The 27,042-nt window shown below is 33.6% G+C and overlaps 2 protein-coding genes across 5 annotated transcripts in view; one reads left to right on the top strand and one right to left on the bottom strand.

The window, feature by feature from the left end:
- The window catches only part of RALGPS2 (Ral GEF with PH domain and SH3 binding motif 2), a 161,201-nt gene that overhangs the window by 40,338 nt on the left and 93,821 nt on the right, over positions 1-27,042 (bottom strand). The gene's annotated exons all lie outside the window — the stretch shown is intronic.
- ANGPTL1 (angiopoietin like 1) lies at positions 1,886-25,868 on the top strand. Its single transcript, XM_026001229.2, has 5 exons — positions 1,886-2,477; positions 7,638-8,483; positions 19,745-19,938; positions 21,616-21,886; positions 23,280-25,868. The coding sequence occupies exons 1-5, from the start codon at positions 2,468-2,470 to the stop codon at positions 23,465-23,467; spliced, it is 1,509 nt and encodes a 502-aa protein (XP_025857014.1). The 5' UTR covers positions 1,886-2,467; the 3' UTR covers positions 23,468-25,868.

Below are 27,042 nucleotides of genomic sequence, written 5' to 3'. Positions count from 1 at the left end.
TTTTGCCAATCTTGAGGGTATAAAATAATCATCTCATTGAGTTTCAATTTTCATTTCCTTGGTTGGTAATGAGGTTATGCATTTATATTTATATTTATATTTATATTTATATTTATATTTATATTTATATGAAAGGCCTTTTATCCATTTTTTTTTCCTCTGGGTTGTTTTTTTCTTATTGATTTCTAAGTTCTTAATATATTGTAGAAACTAATCCATTTGGCAGTTAAATTTTATCCACTTTTCAACTTGTTGAATAATGTGAAATCTGTATCTTGCTGCTGAAACTTATACAAGCAAAGGTAATAAGGGACTTGCTCATTATTAAATCTTTAAACAACTCCCTTGGTCTCCTCCTGCTGCTTATTAGTGTCTCAGCAGGTTTTTTTTGTTTGTTTGTTCCTTTGTTCCTTGGGGCTTTACTGGCTTTACTGGCTTGAACCTTCCTAGCTTCCCACACCCCTCCATTCTCCTTTTTCCTCATGTTCTCTAGAAGTTGGTGTTCCCCATGGTTCCGTCATTAATCTCATTCTTCATGTACTTTTTCTGGATTATCTTACTTTTGTAGCCTCAACTATCACCTAATTGCTGATGACTTTCCACATTTCTCTCTAGAACTGAACTCCTAACTTTCATTTTCAATTTAACCAAACTAATCATTATTTGTTCAGAAACACTTGACATCCCAACTTCCTACCTTGGTTAGTGATATTACTAATTGTTAAAGTTAGAAAGTTTAAAACCACCCAAGTAAAAAAGCTTAGCAGAACCTTAATATCTCATATTTTTTCCCAGATTAAGCTATTAGTGAATATAAGAGGATCACTAAATAGTGAATACAGAGGCTAAAAGCTGGCATACCATCTGTCCCAGTGTTTTTAAAATCAGGAAATATCATAGGAAATATCTAAGTAACTCTCTCTTCCTAAGAAATGGGGAGATCTGGCAACAATGAGGTACAGTTGAGAAGGGTGTAGATCCCACTGTATCAACCTTAAGGATGCCAGTTTGTCCTCTTTTTCCTTTGTTATCTTACTTTTGGTTTATTGCACTTACTTACATTACCTCCTCTGTTCTTGTGAGCATGTAGCATTTGTCTTTGCAGATCCTTGAGTTTGCAACCCCTGGTATACCTATGTATATCACAGAACTTAAAGAAATAATTCCAATAAAGAGGTAGAAACTGGGATGACTTAATAAAGAATGTGGATCGATAAAGAGATGGTGGTAGAAGCAAAATACTAAGCCAAATCAATTAGGATGCCTAAATTTTTGTTTCATTAGCTATTAAGTTACTTACTTACATTTCTGGGTTTAATGAAATGTAATAACACAGTAAATACAGAACAGTTACTAATTCTTTCTCTAGATTTGTCTAAGTTCACATAGCCAGCGAGGAGTCAGAACTCTCTTTTTTCAGGCCAGGGTTATGTTTGCTTTTAAATCTCAAAACATCAACTACTAAGAATAACCTTATTCAGACAAGAGGGGTCATGTTTTTAGAATAGGAGGAAGTGACATTATATAACATCAGAATTTCTAAAAGAACTAAATTTCTGAATTTTATATACAGATTTCCACTTATTTGTAGTAATTATATATATGAGCAGTTTTATCTTAAGACACATTACACAGTAAGATATATCACAACATCAGGTTTTGTCTATGTTTAAAACCTTCTGAAATGGCAACTTAGTAAAATGTTTAAAAATTCTGGGCTATAAAGAGTATTACATTATTTAGGTGGCTGCCTCCTGACAAAGTCTAATTCTTGTTCTTTGTAACAAAAACCAAATTTATCAGCCTGCTACTATTTCTGAGAAGTTGAGTACTATTTTTTCAGTATTCAAGTTAAAAGATCTCTGGCCAGCAGACTAAAATGTTTGTTTTATAATTGCCCGCTAAACTATGATAGTTTGTTTCCAGATGGTGCCCTTCCTTCAACCTGCACACAGTCTCTCCTTGTTCGGAGCTATTCAACCTCCCGCTGATCCCACCACCCCCACCCCTATTTAAGGCTACAGAGAGGAAATCCTAAGGAGGAGATTTCCCCCCCTAGTCTCCAGCAATTTTTTGGTGACGTAATATGTGGGCTGAACTTGAGTTTACTGAGAAAGAGAGGGAATCACTATTCAAGGGTACTGTATATACAATCTGGGTCAGCTGCAGCTGGTTACTGCACTTCTCTATGTGGCAGACAGAGCAAAGCCACAATGCTTTCTCTGCCGGATTAAAGACAGCCCACAGACCAGAACTTCCACTATACTACTTAAAATTACATAGGTGGCTTGTCAAGTTCAATCGATTAGTGTTGTAAGAAGAAAAAGAAGTTCCTTATTACAGCTTGGATTCGACGGTCCAAAACAAAAATGCAATTGCCATTAAAGTCACAGATGAACAAACTGCTACACTGATTTTTAAAGGCAAGAATAAGAGCAGCAAGTTTCTGGGTCTGCTTTATCAACAGATGCATAAAGGTATTTTATTCTTTTATTTTTATTTAAAATTCTGTGTATATCAAAATTTTACATTTGTAGAAGTTTCAAAATCTTTTATTAAACAAATAATTCAAAAATCTACTATAATTTATTTTAGTTGAAAAAGGTTTTCTTTTGCCCCTTTATGTAAAACTGATCATTATGTACTTTGTGATGATTAAGGCAGGATTTGAGGTTCAATTTAATAATATTTAGTATATGTGCTTATAAATTGGTACATACATGCTAGGTTTCAGACAAGTGCTTTAGTGACACTAGAAAGAAATTTTAATAAATAAGATTCATGTATAAGGTTTATAACACAGTGATTAAAAACAAAGGGATACAAACAAAAGAGCTGTAAACAGTCTTTCTCCATGCAATTACAGTGTGTGTATGTCTGTGTGTGTGTAAGTTCATGTATACTGTTAGAGATCTTAAAGTATAGCTACAAAACACAGCTGAAAAGATACAAAATTAACTGAAAGGCTTTGCAACAATCCCTCAGTTATACTATAACCAAATATCAAGCAGAAATTTTTATAAAGGTTTAAGATAAGCCTATGACATTTCCTGGGAAAATGCAAATTTTTAAATAACTTTCCAGGCTTACATGTAACAGTAATTGAACCTGGGTAATAGAAATTAAAACTGCTATACGTAGAATTACTTAAAAAAGCAAAGTTATGAATATATATATATTAAAAAAAACAACCTAAAACTTTATAGATTAGGATTAAGGAAAAAAAATAAAATGTGATAGAAATATTATGTAAGTAGTCAGCAGTAAGCAGAAAATAAAGAACCCAGAAGATAACAGTTACTTAAATACATGACTGAAAGACCAAAAATATGTAATATTTTTAGACAGACATAATTCTGGTAACCATACACATGAGGTTTCTTTCAGTATTCTACTTTGTTTAATTGTATCATGAAAACAATTAAAAATAAAATTACTAGTTACCATGAGTAAGCTTTCACACCAGACACTTAAATTTTTTATCATTTGGGGATCCTCTGTTCTTTTAAATGCTAAAGACATTAAATGGCAAGAATCTTCAATAAGCAAATAGTTATAAAGCTCAGATTTTTTCAAATTTACTTTCATGTTTTTTTCTTAAAGATTCAAACTCTAAATCCTGGGAGGATCTCTGTTAAACATATTTTACAAGAAACTGATAAAATGTCCAAGCAATACTGGATCTGAAATACTGCCACCTCTCTCTTTTCTGTTGTTGTTTGCTATGAAAAGTGCAAGACCTCGTTAAATCTCAGTTCTTACTGAAGCCGAGGCAAGCACTGACTCTGAAACCCCAAACACACAGATAACTACTATCCCTTTCTTTAATATCTCCAGGGGACGAGACTGTTCTCAAGTCTCTCCCCAGAACATAACTCACAATCTAGAAGTATCTACAGCATCTTCGATGCTTCATAAATTTAGGCTCATTGCCTCATGCTGTTTTCAGTGCGTGACATAGCCAGTTAAATGCCTCTACACGTTTACCATCTGAAAGGAAGTAAAATCTGATTTTTATTTCTTCTCTTTAGTAGCTGGCAATGTAGCAACTATGAAGAGAAATAGTATTAATAAAATTAACCTAAAGCATGGATGACTTTTTCTTTTTTTTTCTCCAAAAACAGCCAAGTAAAGGCATAGATTTAAACTTAAGTATACTGTAACTAATTTATAACATTCTCTTGGGACCTAGGAAAGTTCTAACATATACAGAAAGGTTTTATGAGGTAACGCAGATTTATAGATCTTACACTTTTAAAACTGAACGTGGTGGGAAAATATTAAAAAAGAGAATGTTTTCAGAAATGTAACAGTAAGTGTATTTTTAAAGCCAGTTCCTTACTCATGACGTAGCTCGTCTACTACTTAAGAAATGTGGCTCCTTATTCTTCTTTCGGTGACAACGAAGTCATTACTTTTATTAAGGTCAAAGAATTATATTTATTTAAAAAAACCCTTTTAGTTGCCTCCTTTAAATTAAAACTTAGATCAGATTCTCTTATGCACACAGTGGTTTATCTTATGATTTGATCATGTATAGGAGCCCACAAAGAGATAAAGCAGAACGCACCAAAATGAAGCTATTGCTTTTTTAATTTCACATCTTTGTTCCTTCATGACAATACTGATGTAAAGTTATGATAACAGTCTTAGGTTCTATGGTCTTAGCTGTTCCATAGAAAGCTGTGTCTAGTAGGAATACAAGCTGTTCAAATCAGAACACTGTTCATGAAATTCTACTGTCCTTGCAATGATAGCTTCTGAATTTCTCTTGTTTTTGTAGCTTATTTCATAGATTATTTAAGTAAAATAGTTTTATGATCTAAGAGTTTCTATTCTATTATTAAAATGAAATGAGGGAACCTGAGGACTAGTAAGTTTATGTAAGAGAAATACTGTGTATTTTACTGTCTCAGTTTTAAAAATAAACCATATCTAAATTCCATGACTCTGCAAATATAACAAGAAATCTTGTATCAGTAACTCTAGTACAATAAAAGTCCTTTTGTTATAAAATAGATAGATGACTTTTAAGGTCTAAATTTTCTACTGACATCAGAGGCAAAATATAAAAAAACCTAAAAGTACTCAGATAAGTGTGCTTTTGATTATCAGCAGGAGAAGGCCCCTGATATAAATATGGAATACTCTTGTGCTCATTCCTCCAATTTTGATTATATTAGTAAGAGAAAAATACTTTTCCACACTCCATCCACTTCTTGCTTTATGTTCATTATCACTCCACTTTGAAAGCACCATTTATTTGAAAACACCAGGGGACATGGTTTTAGGAAGTAGCAGTCATCTTTAGGACTGCAGTTTTAAAAGAGTCCCTATTTCCTTGATTGTTCATAACCTTTTTTGGGGAGGAGTGTTCATAATCACGAGTTAGATATGTAACTGTCAATGGGTATAATACATACAGAAGGAAAGGAATGACAGCAGAAAATACAGAATTGAAAAATGATGGAAAGAGAGCCGATCAAAAATGATCCACAAATACCTTTCCATAAATAAGTAATGGGTCCATGTAAAGACACACAGACCAGGAAAAGATGGAAAAACAAGATGTACAAAGTTAAAGTTCCTCCATAGTTATAAGCATGACTAGGATAAAAATCACAGATCTAGAAAAGTAACGAGAAGATGTGAATCCAACCTGAGTGCTAATTCTGGCTTCTCTGGGACTTTCTTTGTAAAAGGGTATACATTCATAGTCTTGTGAATGCAAATAGTTACTGTGTATTAAATACTATAGAAATGTAAGGGATTACTATGCTATTGGTGATAGAAAATAGGACAGAATATATTGCCATATGCTGTAGTGGTTAATGAAAAAGAAAACATGAACTCTGGAGTCTTTTGCCTAGGTTCAAGTTCTGCCTCCCTCTCTTAGAAGCTGCGTGACTCTGGGTAAGGTACTTGGTTTCTGGATGCCAGTCCTGAAAATAAGGACTGTAATAATCTACCTCAGAGGGTTGTAGTTACAAGTAGTTGACTTAATACATGCAAAGGAACTTAAAACAAGGCCAAGTACCCAGTAAGTAAGAACTACTGTTATTGCTGCATTGCTACTATTAATTGGAGGGAGAAACAACTTGGGACCTGACTTCTCAAATCAAAAAACAAGAACTTGGATGGAAAGTGGGACAGAAGAGCTCTTAGTGTATCCACTGCTGTCCTTCAAAAACAGCAGACAGGGGTTAAGTTTATGAGAGTGGGAAGGTGGGCCCTGTGCTACAGCAGCCTGCTTGTGCACCCGATGGAGTGGCACATCTTACCCCTTCTACTGCTCCTACTGCTGAGGGAGGGAACTCATGGGAAAGGAAGAAGATGTGGTTCTTAGAGCTAGTGCTAACGTTTCCTCTAGTGTTTCTACAGAAATTGTACTAGAAGGGACAAGTGTTTCTCTGTCACAGCAAAAATGAAACATTTCAAGCACATGTGTCAGCAATATGTGCCACTGCTATCAACACTGACTGAGGAGCCAGGGAACCCGAATTCTTGACCTGGTTCTAATGCTACCTATTTGTGCGGCACTGGTTTTCAACATGCACATGTGCAACAAAGAGGTTCTTGAAAGAGATGGTCTTTAAGGCATTTTCCAACTCTAATAATCGTATTCAATTACAGAGAGTTTCTTTCCTTGGCAATAGTTACAGAAAACTACTGAAATTTTACTAAGATGCAGTTCAGGAGAATCTTAGAAAAATGGACCTGCTTAAAAAACAAAACAAAACAAAAACACTGCTAACTCACCCGTAAGCTTAGAGTATATATATGACTATGGTTTAGAAAACACAATGACCGGGCAGCCTGGGTGTCTCAGCGGTGTAGCGCCGTCTTCAGCCCAGGGCTCCTGGAGACCTGGGATCGAGTCCCACATCAGGCTCCCTGCACGGAGCCTGCTTCTCCCTCTGCCTGTGTCTCTGCCTCTCTCTCTCCCTGTGTCTCTCATGAATAAATAAATCTTAAAAAAAAAAAACCACAATGACCTACAATAAATGACTGTAAAAATTCTCTCATTCTTAATAAACTTGTTACTAATCCCAAAATGACACACTATAAAAACAAAAAATATGATGCCAAAACTTTCTGGTCTGAGATTTGTCTAAAAATGTTTCTGTAATTTGATAGATAAAAAACATAATTACTATAAGAGGGCCAACCTAATTAAAAGCATGTAATATAAACTAAAGTCACCTTCCATTAGCTTTAATACTAGTTAGGGAAGACTGTTTTAATCCATGCCTTAGAAACACATTATATACCATTTTCAGAATCTTAAGGCAGTAAGTAAGCTTTTTAAGTGTAAGAAAAGTGTCTTATTAGGGTCTCAAAGCACCCAAGAACACTAACCCTATGCCTTTGGACACAGTGGGCATCACCAAAATCTGCTCACTGAGCTGAAAAGTATCATAATGAAGTGGTAGTTGGAGAGCTATTCCTTGAAACCTAAATTTTAAACAAATGCACAGGCATCATGATGTTAAATTTAACAAGTTAATATTAATTCTGGCCCAATTTAGTAAGATCGATACCCAGTTTTTCCCTTATTTTTTTATATTACTGACTTTAAAAGTAGATTAATATTAATTCTTTTTACTTTTTCCCTTCATTGGTTTGATTTTTAAAAGACTTCATACAACCTCATTTCAAAATGAAGGCTTTTATCTGGACCCTAAGTGCACTATTCTTTCTACTAATGGGCATTGGACATTGCAGAGGAGGACAGTTCAAAATGAAAAAAATAACCCAAAGGAGATACCCTCGTGCCACGGATGCTAAAGAGGAAGCAAAGAAATGTGCATACACATTCCTGGTACCTGAACAAAAAATTACAGGGCCCATTTGTGTTAATACCAAAGGGCAAGATGCAAGTATGATTAAAGACATGATTACCAGGATGGACCTTGAAAACCTGAAGGACGTGCTCTCCAGGCAGAAGCGGGAGATAGATGTCCTGCAGTTGGTGGTGGATGTAGATGGAAACATTGTAAATGAGGTAAAGCTGCTGAGGAAAGAAAGCCGTAACATGAACTCACGAGTTACTCAACTCTATATGCAACTATTACATGAGATTATCCGTAAGAGGGATAATTCACTTGAACTTTCCCAGTTGGAAAATAAAATCCTCAATATCACTACAGAAATGTTGAAGATGGCAACAAGATACAAGGAACTAGAGGTAAAATACGCTTCCCTGACTGATCTCGTCAATAACCAGTCTGTGATGATCACTCTGTTGGAAGAGCAGTGCTTGAAGATATTTTCCCGACAAGACCCCCATGTGTCTCCTCCTCTTGTCCAGGTAGTGCCACAGCATATTCCTAACAGTCATCAGTATACTCCTGGACTGCTGGGAGGTAACGAGATACAGAGGGATCCAGGTTATCCCAGAGATTTAATGCCACCACCTGATCTGGGAACCTCACCCACTAAAAGTCCCTTCAAAATACCACCAGTAACTTTCATCAATGAAGGTAAGTTGCTTCTTACTGTTAAAAATGGAAATATGAGGTTAATATATTTTATGGTTTATGAAACAATGCACATGATAAATCCTTATTCTTCATTTTGGTCATGTAATTATAAAATAGCATATTCTGTAAGAAAAGTATTGCCTTCCGACCAAGTTCTTACAATCTGTTACTAGCATAAAGAGAGGAATGAGTCCACCATCCACTTGTAATCTCTACAACCATCTTATCAGCCTCCAGCCAGGTCTTCTTGCTGCAAAACAATCCTTTTGTTTACCTCTTGCTGCTCTTCTCATTTTCTTCTCCAAAAGGAGCATTTAAAAATTTGCTTCCACTCTCCTTAAGCCTACAATTATATCTCCTCCTCACCGCCACTCTCAGACACTCATCACCTACTACTGTACTGAGATGAAGTCTACTCAGGTCCTAGGTTCGTTCCTTCTTTGTTCTTTCCTATCCTGAAAACATGTGGACAACACCCCTGCCTTCTTATCCTCAGTCTTAAGAGGAAAAGGTATCCCTTCTATTTTCCAAGGCTAAACAAGCTACGATTTGTATCTTATAGCCACATATGTATAAGTTTTCACTGCGATAAAAAAAAAATAACACCCTAGAATTGATCCTAATACCTGTACCTCTATTTCTTAATTTCCTCCCTCCCTCACTCCTTCCTTCCTTTCTTATTGGTTACTGATCTCCGAGCCCAGAATACAAAGATGAATAATTCACCTTTGTTTCAGTTTAGTAAGATGTTAACTTTCTGAATATTTTGCTTTTATTTTTACCTCCGCATCCATTTTCTCATAAGGCATTCTCCTGAAATCTTTACAAGTTGATTTGTTTCCTTAGAGTGGAAAGAAAAGCCCAAATACCCAAAAGTGAAAAGTAAATAAATCATACTTCATTCACCTATGGAAAGGGCAGCACATAAAACTGCACATAGACTATGGAATAATTTTAAACAAAAACAGAACAAAGATTCGAAGTACATATATCATAAAGTATCTCTCTGCAGCAGTAGACATCACATCTCTGCTTTCTTGGGCTTCCACATTGTGATATTCTGACTCTTCCTACTTCTCTAAGTCCTTATTTGTATCTTCTTCCTTCTACTACAGCTTGAAAAGTTTTCCTCAAGATCCTCTATGTTACAGGTTTCTCACACCTTCAAGGCTACAAGTATCACCACTGCTCCAATGACTCCTGCCTGGAGCTCTCCCTCCTGATTCTAACGAGTGCTGAATGTTTGCATCTGGATGATCTACCATCACCTCACACAGTGCTGCTTCCTCTCCTGAAATGCCTTCTTCTAGCTTATCTGTCAACCTGGCAGATTTCAAGGCTTAAGTAAAATAATATCTTAAGTGTTATGCATTCCCAGATTCAAACAAACGTATCTTGATGGCTCTTTCCCCAAATTGCTAACTATGCCTTGAACACGTTTTCTACATCACATTACACTAGGTTGTTTGTATGTCTGTCTCCTGCTAGACTGAATGCTTCTGGAAAAATGAACTGTCTTTCCATTTTTCTATTTCAAACATCTAGCCAGGATCAAATTTTGGCACATTGTGCTCAGCATATTTTAAGCTAAGCATTATAATAGATATTTGAGGAATGGATGAATAACTAAAGCTTAAAATAATCTTTTCCCCAACCTAGCATTTTACTTTTAGAAATATTATAGAAGTAATACATATTTATTGAAGAAAATCTAGAAAATACTAATAAGCTTTGTTAAAAGCTTCACTGAATATCCAAATAAAAATAAACAAAAGTTAACACTTTGGTAACAACCTTCAAGTCTTTCTTTTTTTCCCTTCTTGTTAACATGGTAATCAATATTCTTGCTATTTAAAAAAACTATTTTGCTCTTGTACTTTCTCTGTGATTATATCCTTAGGATAATTCTCTCTCTCTCTCTCTCTCTCTCTTTTTTTTTTTTTTAAATAAATCTCCTTTAGTAAGACTGATGGGTTATTTGATTTTGATTTCTCTATTTTGATTTATGTTACTCCCTATTTCTGAATTTGCATGGCTCATCTCTGTTACTTCCCCTCTGCTGAGTTCTATTCATGTTGCTTTTCCATCTTTCATGGACTTTGTCCCTGATTTCTATTCAGAGCCAGAATTCTAATTTAGATCCAAGTTATCTATGGCAGCAGCTGGAGGATTGAGACTTCTGGATTATTAGCTATGTAACTTTGGGGCAGTGGGCAGGGAACTGCTTTTTACAGTTTCCTGATCTGTAAAATGGAGGATAATAATTGTACTTACTTCATAGAATTTAACACTTGAGGGGTGCTTGGAACAATGCCTGGCACTCAAAATGTTAACTTTTATTTAGGAATGCTATAATAGCTTGTTGACTAATCTAACTCCATTTTCTCTTTCCATCAAAATATATCCTATATTGTCAACAGATCTATCTTCTTAAGCTACCGCTTTGATCACATCACACTTCTGCTCAGCAGTTCCCCATTATACACAGAAAAGGTGCATTTTGCTTAGCCTGGGTAAGAACAATATCCTCCTCAAACTTACTTCTTTAGCTTTCTTTCAATTAATTTCCTTCATAAAATGAGTCAATTCACTGTCTCTGAAATATTTTCCACGTTCTCTGCCTATCAAATTATAAGGTTCAGACCAAAAATAATAAAATAAAATAAAATAAAATAAAATAAAATAAAATAAAATAAAATAGCAAATCCTCCTTGAAGCCCTTGTTGACTTCCTTAAAGTGACTGCTCCTCTACATGTATGTTGCTTTTCGGTGGGACATAAAGTATATACATTCCTTATATTCCCTCTTGAATTATCAGTTATCTTTATATATACATAAAGTACTCATATACATATCTAAATAAAATGCCTTCCAATTATAATGTAAGCTCCTTCCTGACAGATGGATATTATAGCTCATCTGCAGATAAATAAATGTTGGTTAACTTGTTATTTTTATACAGCTTCGTAAAGCTGTCACATTCTACAAACCTTTATGAAAGTACTTTAATACATTTTACTACACTGGATTCATTCAATTTATACTGTTCTAACTCTCAATAACAACAGGCTAGAATACCATTATCTTAGGTAAATAATCATTACGGACATCCCCATACCCTTTAATTTTCAAACGAAAGACATGTACAAAATGATCCACTGAGTACTTAAAAAAAAAATACATATTTATTTTTATTATCTTTTTAAAAAGTATATGTTTTGTGTAAGCTTTTAATGTATATAACTTAACAGCATAGTTTTTCATATAACATAAACATAATTGAAGTGTGCGGAATTTATTTAACTGATGGAATGTACAATTATGTAGGTATGGAGATGACCACCCTGAAGTATTTTCTGTGGGTGCTGAATCTTAAGTGGATGGTATCAGTTCTAGAAGAAATTATTACTCACATATTCATACACTGACACATTAAAAATGTTTATGTAAAATGAGCTAGATCAGTTCTAGACGTTACTCTACATTGAGCTATAGTGCAGGACTAATCTTGTATTTCAGAATTAACTCTCATGCTAGAGATACAGCATATAAAAAGTCCCATTAAACAGACTTTTGTTTTAATAAAACAATGGTGTTTATATTCCTATTAACCAATCCTTAATGTCAAAATTAAGGGCAGACATAACTTCTGTCATTCACTATTTATTTGTTGCTACAAGTAAATATTAACTTTTTATTTCTATAAATATTGGTCCTTTGATATTCAATGACATAATTAGCTACACCATAAGAATGTTCATTAGAACACTAATAAACATATAAGGGAAAGTGCATAGAATAAAGAAAACCTGTTTCCTTTGTTATTAACCTTGGGTAAATGACTTGGGTAAGTGTCTCTGTTCTCTCATTTGTATGGTGAGAGTGCTGGTTGGACTGGACAATTCTAACATCCCCTTCTAGTTCCAATATTCTATGACTCCTATCAAATATAAATTACTATAAGCAACAATAAACAGACTTGCTATTTTCTTTTCTTTTTATATAATGTGCTAAAATCTTTGTTCATATTATTCTTATCATACTGGAAAATATGTCTGAGCTGTTTGGATACTTGCACAAAAGGGGCAAAGATGGATGGTCCTCCTGCTGTACTTACACATGCTCTGGCACCAAAAAGTTCATATTACTGTACTCTACATGTAGGAACATGGTCTAGAATTCTGAAGTCTCTAAATGTATAATGTGTATGTATTATTTTAAAAGTGTTTTAGCCAGTCACAAAAAAAGCCAAATACTGTATGATTCCACTAATATGAGGTACCTAAAGAAGTAAAACTCATAACACAGCAGAATGGTTTCTGGTAGAATCAAAAGTTGCTCAATGGGCACAGGGTTTCAGTTCCACAAGATGAAAAGAACTCTGGACACTGTATAATAAAGAGAAGGTACTAATGCCACTATACATTTAAAAATGATGAGGCTGGTAAACTGTTACATATATCTTACCATCATTTTCCTTAAAAAAGTGTTTTAATGACAAGTTTATATTTTCTTTTTTTCCCTCTCTCCATAATGGTTTATTTCTTTCATTTAGATTAGGACAAAGCAAATGGAACAAAACATTTCCAATCCTCAAATCTCATTGGGAAGTAAATTAATATTGTCATTATTCATTTTACTTTGGAGTATTTTTCAAATTTTTCAGAACAAAAAAATCCCATAGTAAATCAAGATAAAAAAGAAAGTCCCTTAATGTGATTAAAAAATACATGTATTTCAAAACAAATATCAGTAGTATTCTTAATGGTAAAAAACTAAAAGCATCTATATCAAAAAAAATTTGAAATGAGAATACACAACTATTAATTAATGTGGATCTAGGGGTTCTAGCCATTAAATTAATAAACAAAAATGTGTATATATGTGCATGAGTGTATATATGTGTGTGAGTGAAAATGGTTATAAGAAAAATGCATCTCAAAAGAACTTACCATGAACTGAAAGCAAATAATGCAATACTTTTGTTAGATTAAAAACAATTATCTCCAGAAATGTTACCCTCCCTCTCGCTTAAAAACAAAATGTTAGGAATATAACTACAATACCTGGCAAATTGCCACCAATAAAATTCTTAACTGTTCATGTTCCTCAGTGGCTGTATTTTGGGTTAGTCTTTTACAGAAGAAAACATTATTCTTTTACAAATGGTATATTTATAAAAATAAGTTTATTTCTTGTAGGCAGATGGACTGGAGAAAGTTCCTTCACAGTATGTTAGAGCATAAATCTGAGTATCAGGAAACTTGGATTTTGGCAAGACTTTTTTTGTTGCCTCTTTTATACGAAAGATTGTTATGGTGATTAAAGAGGTGACACATATAAACATGCTTTGTGTATGGTCTGACCATCATTAATTATTCCATTTCTCTGTACCCTTCCCTATATGTGCCTTGCTTGGCCATGTATGGGGACATAAAAGGTAAGCATATAAAGTTATACTTGAAAAGCAGTCATTAGAAACTTAATATGCTTTTTAGTGGATAAGCTAATTTTTAAATATTTGTAATGCTTCTTATTAGTATATTTTAAAGATGCAACCGGTTTCAGTGGAATTTTCAAATATTCGTAATGCTTATTAGTATATTTTAAAGATGCAACTGGTTAACCGGAATAGTGGAATAGCTATATTAACACTTAAAAAAAAAAGAAGGGTACAAAAGAAGGGCTGTTGGATTATGACTTTTAACCAGTTACGGGAAACAACTGATAAACTCTTTAGTAATTAAAAGCTAAAAGCTTGGGTTGCAAGCTGCATTCAAAACTTACAGGTTAATAAACATAGTAACCTATATTATTAAAAGAATCTATTATTGCTTCAAAAAGTATTCGCCTCAGACTTCCCATTCAGAAACGCTGTCCAACATATTTATCTTATTCTTAGCTTGCAACCCAATTAAAAAGTTCACCTCTTGAAAGATTTTACTTGCTGACCAATTATTTGAATACTCTAAACTGATTATCTTTCTTGTCCTGTCTCCTATCACAAAGAGCAAAGGATTGGGACAAAGTAAGAAAATAAATGAGAAATTCAACAACTTGAAAATGGGGAGGTTTTTCCTTTTAACTTAATTAAACAGTTTCTTTACAGAAGAAAGACAGGTATGTTAAAGATGGTTCCCATACTCAAAGTATGAAAAAGAATTTTGTCAACCCACTGTTCTGTTCAAAATATGGGTTCTTAATGGAAAATACCTTTTGGGAAATAATGTGGCATGACTGGTCAATATTTTTCTTTCTATGAATCAGATCTATTAACTGGAATTGGTTAGTCCTATACAAACTTTAATCATCAAATAAACTAAGGAAGAGAGACACTGGTCCTTCAATTTCAATGTACAGAATTTCAGTTTCTTGCCTTGAGAAGACTCCAATTGTATGTCAACAAAAATGAAGACTATTTCAAGATTATTCAATGCAAGAAAAAAGGCTAATAAAATTTCTATTTTTAAAGAACAGTACTTCTAGTCTATACCCTATGTGCACCATTATGAATAAATTCCTAAAACCCGTCAATTAATTTACTCCCAATAATATGCATATCTGAAAGTTAAATCTGACCTCTCAAAAACAAAGCTGCTACTTTTCTACTAGTCATTTAAGAATTCCTATTAGGCAATGATATTTATGGTAGAGAAAGTGGTAAAACATTTAATATAAGAATGTCTTATAATCTATCTCTAGAGCAGAAAGTAAACAACATGTGCAAATAATAATTAAAAAATATTTCTGCCAAGATCAACAATACATATGGGGCTAAGACAGGTTAATGGCTTATTTATAAAAATAAATACAAATACTATATTCTGATATTTACTATCTTTTCTTAGAAAAAAGCAGCTAAAAGCACTACTAATTTTATACACATGTTCTGGAAAAGGATTTCAGCTAAATTTTCCTAAACCTTTTGATCAAATAAGTCTAACAGGCATCCAAAATGCAAATGTGAAGCCTACCACTAACAAGTGGGTTGAAAACTAAAGTTAAAGATCATTTTAAATTTGCATAAAATGAAGTCTTATCAAACTAAAGTAAGCTTTAGAAAACCCAGGACTCTCCAATTTGCTTAAATATCCAAGGGCCTTTTAAACAGCAAAGAAGAAACAAATGCTATTTTACAGATATTTTGTCAACATTCAAAACCTTGATGTTTCTCAGTATTTTACAGCCATTTAAATAACCTAATGAAAGTCCAATGCTGAATATATACTTAAATATAGAATGTAAATTGCCAAAACTATAGTCAAATGAGTGCAGAGCAAACATTTACAAGGGTGACATTCATAAACAATATAAAGGTGACATTTGCAGAATAAGCAAATTTCTGAAATGAGAAATATTTATGTGGACTGCAACAAGACCACTTCAATGTGTGCATTAACCACAACAACTGTTTAAAATGAGAGCAATGTTCCTCAGCTATCTTTGACTATTGTGGAAGTGACAACTTAGACCAAGTTTGGCCACACTGAAGAAATCAGTTTCAACCTTACAGCCTACCTCAAGAACTCCAAGTACCACCCTTAGCCATTTATATTTCAGAGGTACCATACTTGGAACTCCTTTGTAACATGATGCTCTCTTCTGATTCCATCCCTCAGCTCAGGTGACCCATGTGTGGCTGTAATCAGACTCCACACCTCCACTTGCCTAATTCCTCTTCAATCTTCAAGATTCAGCCCACATATAGGTAGATTTTGATCTCTTTTCTGCAAATCTAGGTTAACTATTTCTGACCAGTGTTCCCATGTGCCTGCATAACTCCATCAGAAGCACTTGTCATACTGTTGTGGAATTCTCTCTTTACTTGCCACTTGACTCTATGGTTGTTTCTTTACCCCTTGAGCCTAAAATTTTCTAACCTGTAACAGATGCAGAAAAGACACATCTAAAAAAAATAATGTAGAACTGAGGAAATTCTGGAAACCACAGTGGCTACCAGGAATCATTTAGTTCACCAAATATTTGAGTGCCTAAGTGGGCTTCACCTGTGGATACACAACCAAAAGACAGTGTCTTTGCATATGGGAAATTGTAGGAATAAACAAATTAATATATTACCATGCATTACACAAAATAATCTAAGAATGGATCTGAAAATTAGACTTCACTTTTCCTTCTATTTCACTCCCATGTATAAAATTAAAGTTCTATAGATTTCATTTGATCTGAACTACGTCTATTTGTCTCTGACTTGATTATAATGCATATTTCTGTAATGTTTAGTAGCTCATATGTGATTGGAACAGAAGATGAATATCAATAAAACAAAGAAGTCATACTGGTTCATTGGGAGTATTTCCAAGCTATACTCATGTTTTGCCACAAGTGTCAACAGCCAAATATGAAGTATCTTAACAGCTAACATCAGTTGTTATTTTTCGTGCAAGATTTTATAGAACATGAGGGTTTTCAGGAATATGCTGTTTTCTACAATAGAAATGACTGTGCATTCAACTCTGATTAACCATATTAAATGTATTCCTTAAATATGCACATATTTATTGAGCTACAACTGTGTGTCAGGGACAGCAACAAGGGAGGAAAAAAAGGCAACTAATAGTTACTGATGACGACTACTCTGCGAAATATTGTGTTAAAGATTCTGAATACTTTGTAATTTAGATTCAGTAATTGATAAAGTAGGAAATATAAAAATAATTCACACTGAATTTTAATGGAATGTAATCTAATTTATATCCAGTCTGAATATCTCAGAATATTATTTTTATCATAGTCCTCACTACATTAAGAACCTATCTATAAGCTTTCACAGACTAACCAATATCCTCATAAATACAGAAGCATAAATTGTTAACAGAATTTTAGCAAATCTAGCAATATTTAAAAACAATAATACACCATAACCATGGTCATGACCATGACCAAGTCAAGATTATCCCAGGAATACAAGGTTGGTTAAACATCAAAAAACAATTAACAAAATTTACCTATTAACAACAACAACAACAACAACAAACTTATTATCTCAGCAAATAAAAGCTTTTGACAAAATCCAAAGCCCATCATGATAAAAACTTAGAAAACTAGGAATAGAATGGACAAGAATTTTTAAAGTAGTTACTATAGCTTAAAGGATATTCATAATGAATGCAAGATTGGAAATTACAGAAGAGATATAAAACTATAAAAAGGGAATCAAATTGAGGGCGCCTGGATGGCTCAGTTGGTTAAGTGCCCAACTTGATCTAAGCTCAGGTCTTGATCTCAGCATTGTGAGTTCAAGCCCTGCATTGGGTTCCACGCTGGGCATGGAGCTTACTCAAAAAAAAAAAAAAAAAAAAAAAAAAAATTAAAAAAAGAATCATCAATTTGAAATGAAAAAAAAAATTCAATACTTAAAATGTAACCCAAGAAAGACCTTCCAGTTTCTCAAATCCTTTTTACTAGTATTTGTACTGTTTAGTCATTGTATCATAATTTTTAAAAGTCTGAAAGAGAAATATCAAGAAAACAAAACTGTAGGCTAGAGATTTTATGTGTGGTTTTCGATTTCCTTGTATTTAAAATGTGAAGGAAAGTTGATTTATTTACTGACTGATAGCCTGCTAACAGTTAAAACATAGTCTCCATCCTCAAGGAGCAATCTAGAGGGAAGAGTTCAGTCTCTAGAACCCCTTCTAATGATGCAACTGTGTAACTATTTATTCAATGAGATAAATCCTTCTCCAACTAGTGCAAAGGGGACCCTGTGTATATTGGCACAGTATAGACGTGTTATATACACATTTCTCAAAATTTCAATAATCCTATTCCTATTATCATTATAGTGCAGATTTTCTTATATGAATTTTACTTGACTAAATATTTTCACGTAATTTCTAAAAATTGCATATGTTAAAATTTAAATATTTCTTGTAAAGTATAAAATTTGACAATTGGAATTTCTACATCTTTTTTTGGTTGTGGTTCTAAAAGATCTGTGGGGTAATTCTTATTTCTGAATCACTTAATATTATTACATGCTTATAAAAAAACCAAAGGATCAAAACACTGAAGAATGGTGCAACTAAAGAATGTTCAGTAAAACTCAGAAGAGATCTTTCTTTAGATCTAAAAAATGTGGAAATCACAATTTCAAGAGTCAGATCCTCTACAAAGGATTTCACACAAAGTTTTGTCATTTAAAAGATATGAAGAACTTACTAGTACATTTAAAAATAGGGAGGGAATCCATAAAACTATGAAATAACATGGGAGCAAATGTAGCCAGCAGTCCAGAGCATGGGATTAGAAAGAAATGGGTTTAAACCTAGGGCTTATTACCTTCTAAGATACAGGACGTTAGACGAGTTAACTGTTTCATCTATAGAACATCTGTAAACTATCACAAGGTCATTGTGTAGACTAAATAAGAAAATTACTGTTAGTCATATAAATTGATACAATTCTTTAGAAAGGCATTTTGCCAACATTCCTGAAATGTATTCTTATGGGCTGTTGAATGGGGGAAAAAGTTAACGGATTCTAGAAGGTTGGGAAACTCTGATTTATTTCAGGGCTTCTTAATCTTTAGTATGTGCATGTACACTGTGGGTTTCCAAAAAGGTAACAGAATACTTAGCAATAATGAAACTTATTTGACCATGGTAGGCTGTTTTCATTAAGTACCTTAAGGGACTAGTGTGTCCCACTGAAAGAAAATTTTGGAAACTGTATACCAGGCCCTATGAAAAGCTATAAAAGTGCTCACGCCCTCTTGTTCCATAGATCCCATAGCATTACTGTAAGTAAATATTTGAAAAAATGAAGCCATAAGAAGATATTTTTTGCACTTTTATAATAGCAAAAATTAGATGAAACCTCAATATCTAATGACTAAGGAATAAACAATGATATATCAATGTTAAAATTTTTATTACAGTTACAACAAGTGCCAGAATGAAGACTGTAGTCCCAAGGAAATTTCTGTTAAAAGAAAGAATCCAATTTTCTATGTGTGTCAGAATTATGACAATAGAACAATGTATGTATATGGACAAAAACTCACAAGAACAGTGGAAAATGAAACAAGCTAATGTTCCAGATAGTGGGACTGGGGTAATCCTTTTATTTAGTTACTTTAACTTTTATGGTGTTGTGTATACAATAGATAAAAAGTGGTATCAAAAAGTGGTATCTGTAAAGAAAGATACAGAGGTAAGACTTTTACTAAAAACTACTTTAATATGGCCCTGTTCCTATTAAGTTTTCTGGTAATTCAATGATATTTTAATTATAGGACCATTCAAAGACTGTCAGCATGCAAAAGAAGCTGGACATTCAGTCAGTGGAATTTATATGATTAAACCTGAAAACAGCAATGGACCAATACAGTTATGGTGTGAGAACAGTTTGGATCCTGGAGGTTGGACTGTTATTCAGAAAAGAACAGATGGCTCTGTCAACTTCTTCAGAAATTGGGAAAATTATAAGGTAAATCAGTGATCCAGACCTGGGAAACAGGTGGAACAAAGCAGCTCTTGCAATAGCAGCCATTCCATGCAATAAAGAAGATAAACAGTTTAAAAATAACTATCCATATATTCTTCATTAACTACCTTTGTCAAAAAGATAATTCTCATCTCCAGCTTTAAAGTCTAAAGTAAAAGGGAAACTGAAGATATCCTTTAGAATATAAGGGAAGGGAGAAGAAATGTGTGGGGAAATATCAGAAAGGGAGACAGAACATAAAGACTCCTAACTCTGGGAAACGAACTAGGGGTGGTGGAAGGGGAGGAGGGCGGGGGGTGGGGGTGAATGGGTGACGGGCACTGAGGGGGGCACTTGATAGGATGAACACTGGGTGTTATTCTGTATGTTGGTAAATTGAACACCAATAAAAAATAAATTTATTAAAAAAAGAAGATATCCTTTAAGCTGCCCCTTTTTAGTCTGGATGATTTATAAATATATTTAATATATTTAATTATATATATAAAATATGTATAAAAACAAATATATAAAATATAAATGTATTTAATTCTTAGCAAAGACTATTACTGATTCCATTTTCTAAAAAGACAACTGCTTTTATGACATTTGTATGCATCAGCAACTGCAGTTAAGCAATATTATGAAGTATAGAACTTCAAAAAAAATGACCCCTTTCTTTAGAACAAATTACCTCTGATAATCATCCCCTCATGTTTTAAACTGGTAACATCAGACACCGGTGCTGCGAGGAAGTAACATACCAGATCCATGCAATCATAAGTTTGGAAAAATAAGCAACTAGTCTTTGTTAATAATTTTGATATTTATATGCTAATTTTATGAGTTGTATACACTGTCCAGTTTAAGGACAGCAGATGGGTGAAATTAATATTGTCTAGATGGTCAATTCTTCATTCAAAATTTTGAAGTAACAGGATCACTCACTTTTAGGTGACATTTTAATGGCAGTTAAAAATAAGACATTAATACATCCATGTCAAAAGTTATATAAATTTCTAAACAAATAATTAGGGGAAAAAAAAGTCCTGCAACACAATGTTAAGATGAGGTTTACCAAACCCTACACTGTGTTGCATACTTGTGATGATAAATGCTTACTGAAAGAGGAGAGTTCATGTATTTAATTTTTTAAAGACAGTCTACATTTTTTCCAAGGTGGAACTCCAAAGATTACTGTTACATCTTCTGATATTTAATTATACAGACGACAATTTGCTTTACAACAGATAATATGTTTATTTTTAATGAGTGATAATAATGTTAGATAGCCTTTTTGACTGGTAGGGTTGGCAGACTTTCAGAAAAAAAAAAATTGGGTTCTTTGTGTATGAGAGATCAGAAATCCTTTTAAGGGATTTGGTAGTTCACTAGGTTAATGTTTTCATTCCCTAAGAATAATTTTCATTCTCTTTTGCCTTTTTCTTATCCATAACATTTGAAGCTAGCTGTACAAATAAATATAAACTATGAGAAAGCAAAACAAACAAGGTGACTAAGTGGGGCTTATAAAGATCAGGTGATCCATTAAGAGGGAAGTTCACATTACCACTTAAATGGTGAATATTTTTTATGTTATCAAAGGTTTAAAATTTATCTGTAAAAAAGTTTACTATCTCTACACTTATTTATGCACTCATGCTGTCTATTTGTTAACAGAAAGGATTTGGAAACATTGATGGAGAATATTGGCTTGGACTGGAAAATATCTATATGCTTAGCAATCAAGATAATTATAAGTTGTTGATTGAATTAGAAGACTGGAGTGACAAAAAAGTCTATGCAGAATATAGCAGCTTTCGCCTTGAACCTGAAAGTGAATTCTTTAGACTGCGTCTAGGAACTTACCAGGGAAATGCAGGGGACTCCATGATGTGGCATAATGGTAAACAGTTCACCACACTGGACAGAGATAAAGATATGTATGCAGGTGAGTAAGAAAAAAACTGATGTGTATTCTTTGCAGAATCACTAACTGATATAATCACTAACTGCATAATCATATGCATTACACAGAACCCTGCTATTAAAGTATATGTTACTAAAAAGCTTTCCAGAAAGGTAATTTTGGACTCAGTCATAGGTTACATAAGCTGCTGAAAGTTTAGAATCTCTTTTATAAGGCAATCCCAAAGTGTGAATGAATTCTGTGAAAAACAAAGTTCTACTATTCTAATTTGGGGGTGGGGTGGGGAACAAAGCAAAAACTCATTCATCTGGAAATAAAACACTCTAATGCCTAAAATTCGTGACAAACTACCACATGCCAGGCACTGCTATATGTGCTATGGATACAGCAGTGAACTAAGTTCCTGCCCTTCTAGAGCTTACTCTCTAGGAGATAAGAGGATTTATCAGGTGGGATAATACTCTAATAAAAATAAGACCAGTGAGGGAACAGTGAGTGATGAGTAGCAGGGGATGAGATGGGTGCTATTTTCCACAGCATGGCTGTGAAAGGTTACTCTGAGAAGCTAACGTTTGAATGCCTGAAGAGAGTGAAGGAAGCCAGCCATCTGGGTACATGGCTTTGATAAAGACATTTTTTAGTACCCACATGAAGGAGAACAGTAAGACTGCAACTCATAATAGGAACAGCAAAAAAAGCTTGACTCAGAGGGGAAATTAATGTTCTCTTTAGAAAGAATCAATTAGGCCATCCAGATATAACTCTTAACATTAATTTTCATATACTTTTGCCTTTTTAACCCAGGTCTGTGGCCCCAATAAAGAGATATCTCCCCTGAAAACTGATCTGTTTTTCTGTTCATCTGTATCTTGGCCAGGAGCACACAGGTCTCCACAATAACCTATTTTATGAAAGCAAAAGAAAAAAAAAAGGAAGAAAGATATAACCAAAGTATACCATATTTACAGAAACACATTTGACTACTGGTAGTGCCATTCTATTGCATATGATTCTGTGCTATTTGAAGAATTCAATTTTCCGAAATTTACTCTTTTAGCAACTCCGTATCTTTCCCAATCTCTCCAATCCCTACCTCCCTCTTTCTCTTTCACAAATGCAATTTATGTCTTATTTACACTGTTACCCAAAAAGTTAAATCACTTAACTAAAAAAAGCATGTGGTAAGCACGCAAAGGGCAAGATAAAGGCAATTCGAGTGATCTTTCAAGTAGCTGATACTTCAGGAACAGTAACAAAATGAATGAAGAAACAAAAATAAAGATAAAGGTAACTGAAATCAGTAAGAGAAACCCAAATTAAATCATTCCAAAGGTGGAGTAGTTTTAGATGGTTTGCAGAGTCCCACACTTAGAAGAAACCTTTACTTTGATATCTCTATTTTTTTTCCTCAAAGGAAACTGTGCTCACTTTCATAAAGGAGGATGGTGGTACAATGCCTGTGCACATAGTAACCTAAATGGAGTATGGTACAGAGGAGGCCATTACAGAAGCAAGTACCAAGATGGAATTTTTTGGGCTGAATATCGAGGCGGGTCGTACTCCTTGAGAGCAGTTCAGATGATGATCAAGCCTATTGACTGAAGAGAGACAGTCTGCAACTCAAATGACATAGAACTCCGTATTTTTCAGTTCCTAAAAATGTAAATGTTACATGTATATTGTTTTGCACAACTCATTTCTACAGATACAGTTTTTAAAGTAATTTTACCGTAACTGTACAAGGAGATTTATGAATGCAGTTTCGTCTTTCCTCAGTATACTGCAGAAGATTATTTGTGCCCATAACCTTAGCTATTTTAAAAATTATATTGACTAAATACGGGCAAAGTTTGTTTTATAAAATGTAAATATTTGCCACAATATGTAACAAATCTTAGCGTTATTTTAAATCAAAATTGAATACATGTTCAAGAACAATTTATTTAAAACTTTATGAGATTGCTCTAACTTCCAACAGAAAAATAATTTTAAGATTTCAAGCCAAGTAATACATTTTATTTATAAAAATATAGACAGGAAATTAGAGAAAACTCTAGTTTTGCCAATAGAAAACACATTTTGCATAGAATGAAAGTTATTTCAAATTGAATTTGTGCCTCTCACATGAAATGATTAGATCCAAATCCTTAGCATATTTTGTGCCGATTTCCTAGAAGTGACCCATAGTATTGAAATACATATTTTTAAAACAAAAACAATGCAGGCAATATTTAAATAGTCAATTTATAAAAATAGAAATATATAAATTTTTTTTCCAACATTATCTTCATCTGATCTGTCGAACACTAAAATTTCCTGAAATGCATGTGTTGTTATATCAGCACTGGTATTACCAAAATGGATATTATAAAAATTTAGTAAAGGTTTTCAGATCTGAATTATAACTCTAAGCTTATTTATTAATTCTTGCTCTCCCCATCCACCCAAAATCTGCTATTCAAGTCAGAAAGCTTGGATAGCTTTATAAGCATTACCGCATACTGATGGGTGGGACTAGCACAATTTCAAGGAACTGTTAGATATTTAGAGATTCAACAGTTTCAGAGCAGAATCCATAGGGGTTTGGCTAGTCCAGTTTGCTAATTCCTTCTTATGGTGTATGTGTGTCATTTACTCACCTTTGGATTTAACAACTTTATTACCAACCTTCTGGAACAATTTCCTTCCAGAAACATGCTCATTGCTTACAGCTGACCTTCCCTTAATTCATTTGTGAACTAAAATTTTAGCGAAATCTCACAACTTTTGCTCAAGCAAAAAGAAAACCCAATCAGAACTGAAGATGAACGTCTGAACAACTCAAGCCCACCAACATGACCAATGTTTTCCTGTCACATGTTAAAATTAAAATTCTGATGAAAGAAAGTAAGAGAACATTAAAACCTTATAGTAATATTATTCTTTATTTTACTTATGGTCATCTTAAAATAGTTCTGAAGTCTCTCCTACCCCCAGAACAACAACAAAAAACCTGGTGTAAGATTTTTGGGATAAATCAGGCATCTAATTGTTCTATCAAATCTTAATTGAATAAAATTTTACTAGGGCATTCCATTTATTGTCAGAACTATAGTATTTCACTTAAACATCCAAAACCCTATCAAAGGCAAGTCATATGGAATTTTCACGGAAGAGGGATATTGTGTTATTAAAACTAGAGTAAGTCCACATTCAAACTAGAAAACTGGGCTGAATGCTAAACTGCCTTGGCCACTGGGCCTGCTCTGCTCTCCTTCACAGACACAATATAGCTATGTTCTGGAGTTCGTGGAGAGCAGGGAATAAGCAGCAGAATTATATGATGGCTATGTGTAGGTTCTAAAGTCTGTACTGCTTGGATTTGTGGCCCAATTCACCACTTTATCAGCTGTTACCTTGGGTGGTTTTTATACTTTGTATTCTTACCTATAAAAAACGAGGATATGAACAGTACCAAGCTCACGTGTTTACTATGAAAGTCATATGAGGTAATGCATATGGTAAAACATTTAGAATAATAACATCTGACATAAGGACCCTGTAGACTTTGGCCATCAGATTATTACTCTTCATCTATGTGCTTTCTGCCATATTTACCATGGTGCCTTGCGTAGAGTAGGTGATCAACAAATGTGTTAAAAAGAAACACTATCCAAGTTTTCACGCATAAAATTACTTTGATCCATGATCTTCATTTGCAAATCTAACAGAGCTATGTCAAATTATCTGCCTATATTGGACGGATAGTTAAGAGACTGGATCATAAGAAAAGATAAAGAAAAATTAAGGTAGGGATAGTCATGGTAGGAATTTCAGCCAAATGATGATCTTCTAAGAGATGAAGTAGGTCACTTGTGTGGTCTAATAGCTAGCTACTTTGCAGGTTACCTAGGAATAAAGACATGGTTGCCGTACCTTCAATAAGACTGAACTGTAACCCTGGAGCTGGTTTACAGAAGGATTCAGTTATTTTTAATAAATAAAATGAAGCTTACCCTAAAAATGACTTAGACTCTTATTTTGTACTCAATGAGAGAGACCATCGATGTCTAGGAAACTTGGCATCTATGAAGGAGACTTTAAAAACTTGAGATTTTGAATAATGTCAATATTAGACAATGCCCTGAAATTCAGCAGGTATCTACAAATAAATTTATCCTCAGGCTCCAAGCAAATTTTCATACTAGTGCTCATTTGACTCTATAACTTATGATATGAGAGTGCTAATTCTTCTAGTGTTATATTTCTTAGGGCTCCTCCTGATAATAATGTAATAAGCCTGTAAAAACTTCTGCAATCATGAAAATGTTCAAAATTACTTATGAACGTGTACTAATATGATATGATTTTTATATACTTAACCTTAATAGTAAGTTTAAGATTATACTCTAACAAATTTTTAGTCTTTTTAGTATCTATGAAAGATAACCAAGTAAGAAAAGAATGATTCCACTTATAACGCCAAGCCCCCCTCCCTGTCTTCCCTCAAAGCCATCTAAAAAGAAGTTTTCAATTCTATCAGTGGGGTTAATAGTTAAGTTGTAATTCTACAGATAATTGTAGGAAAGACTGACAAATGAACTCAAAATTTTAATTTCAATACAGATTTCCAAAGTATTAATATTATTCTCTAAAGCTTTCTTTGAACTATAAATGAAAGTTATAATGCATATCTTTATGGCAAGTCAACTTAACCTCACTTGTCTCAGTTTCTTCACTTGTAAAATATGAATTATAGTATCATTTACCTTATAAAATTGTTAAGAATTAGATAATTTATATAAAACACATAGAGTCAGGCATACAGGATTAACTGCTGAATAAATGTCAGTTATTAAGATTTTTATTATTGTTTTCCTGTTAATAAGGTTTGCTCAAAATGTTACCTTTTTTTTTAACTGCGATTACCGAAACATCATAACCAGAAATGGCACTGGCAAAGCTGCTGAAACTGGGGGAATCTGAATTCTGTTTATGATTAAAATGCAGATATGTATAGCTGCTACACATTATTTTTAAGATAAAAACTCTTAAAGAAAGACTATGAACAGGGTAAAGAAATTAATGCAACCCTAGCCTTAGTCTTTTTATATCACAAGTCCTCAAGTGATCTAAAGTAAACTTCAGAAAATTACCACTGAAGAATGTTACAGGAATTTTAAGTATATAAAAAAGAA

This window comes from Vulpes vulpes, chromosome 13, assembly GCF_048418805.1.
Source record: "Vulpes vulpes isolate BD-2025 chromosome 13, VulVul3, whole genome shotgun sequence".
NCBI classification, from domain to species: Eukaryota; Metazoa; Chordata; class Mammalia; order Carnivora; family Canidae; genus Vulpes; species Vulpes vulpes.
Note: the sequence above shows the minus strand (reverse complement) of the source record. Positions and strands in the feature narration are given on the sequence as shown.

Bases quoted from the DNA above. Each gene is read 5' to 3' on its own strand.
- ANGPTL1 (XM_026001229.2), top strand. The intron at 8,484-19,744 runs GTAAGTTGCTTC...TTTTAATTATAG, and splicing joins AGTAACTTTCATCAATGAAG to GACCATTCAAAGACTGTCAG. The intron at 19,939-21,615 runs GTAAATCAGTGA...ATTTGTTAACAG, and splicing joins GAAATTGGGAAAATTATAAG to AAAGGATTTGGAAACATTGA.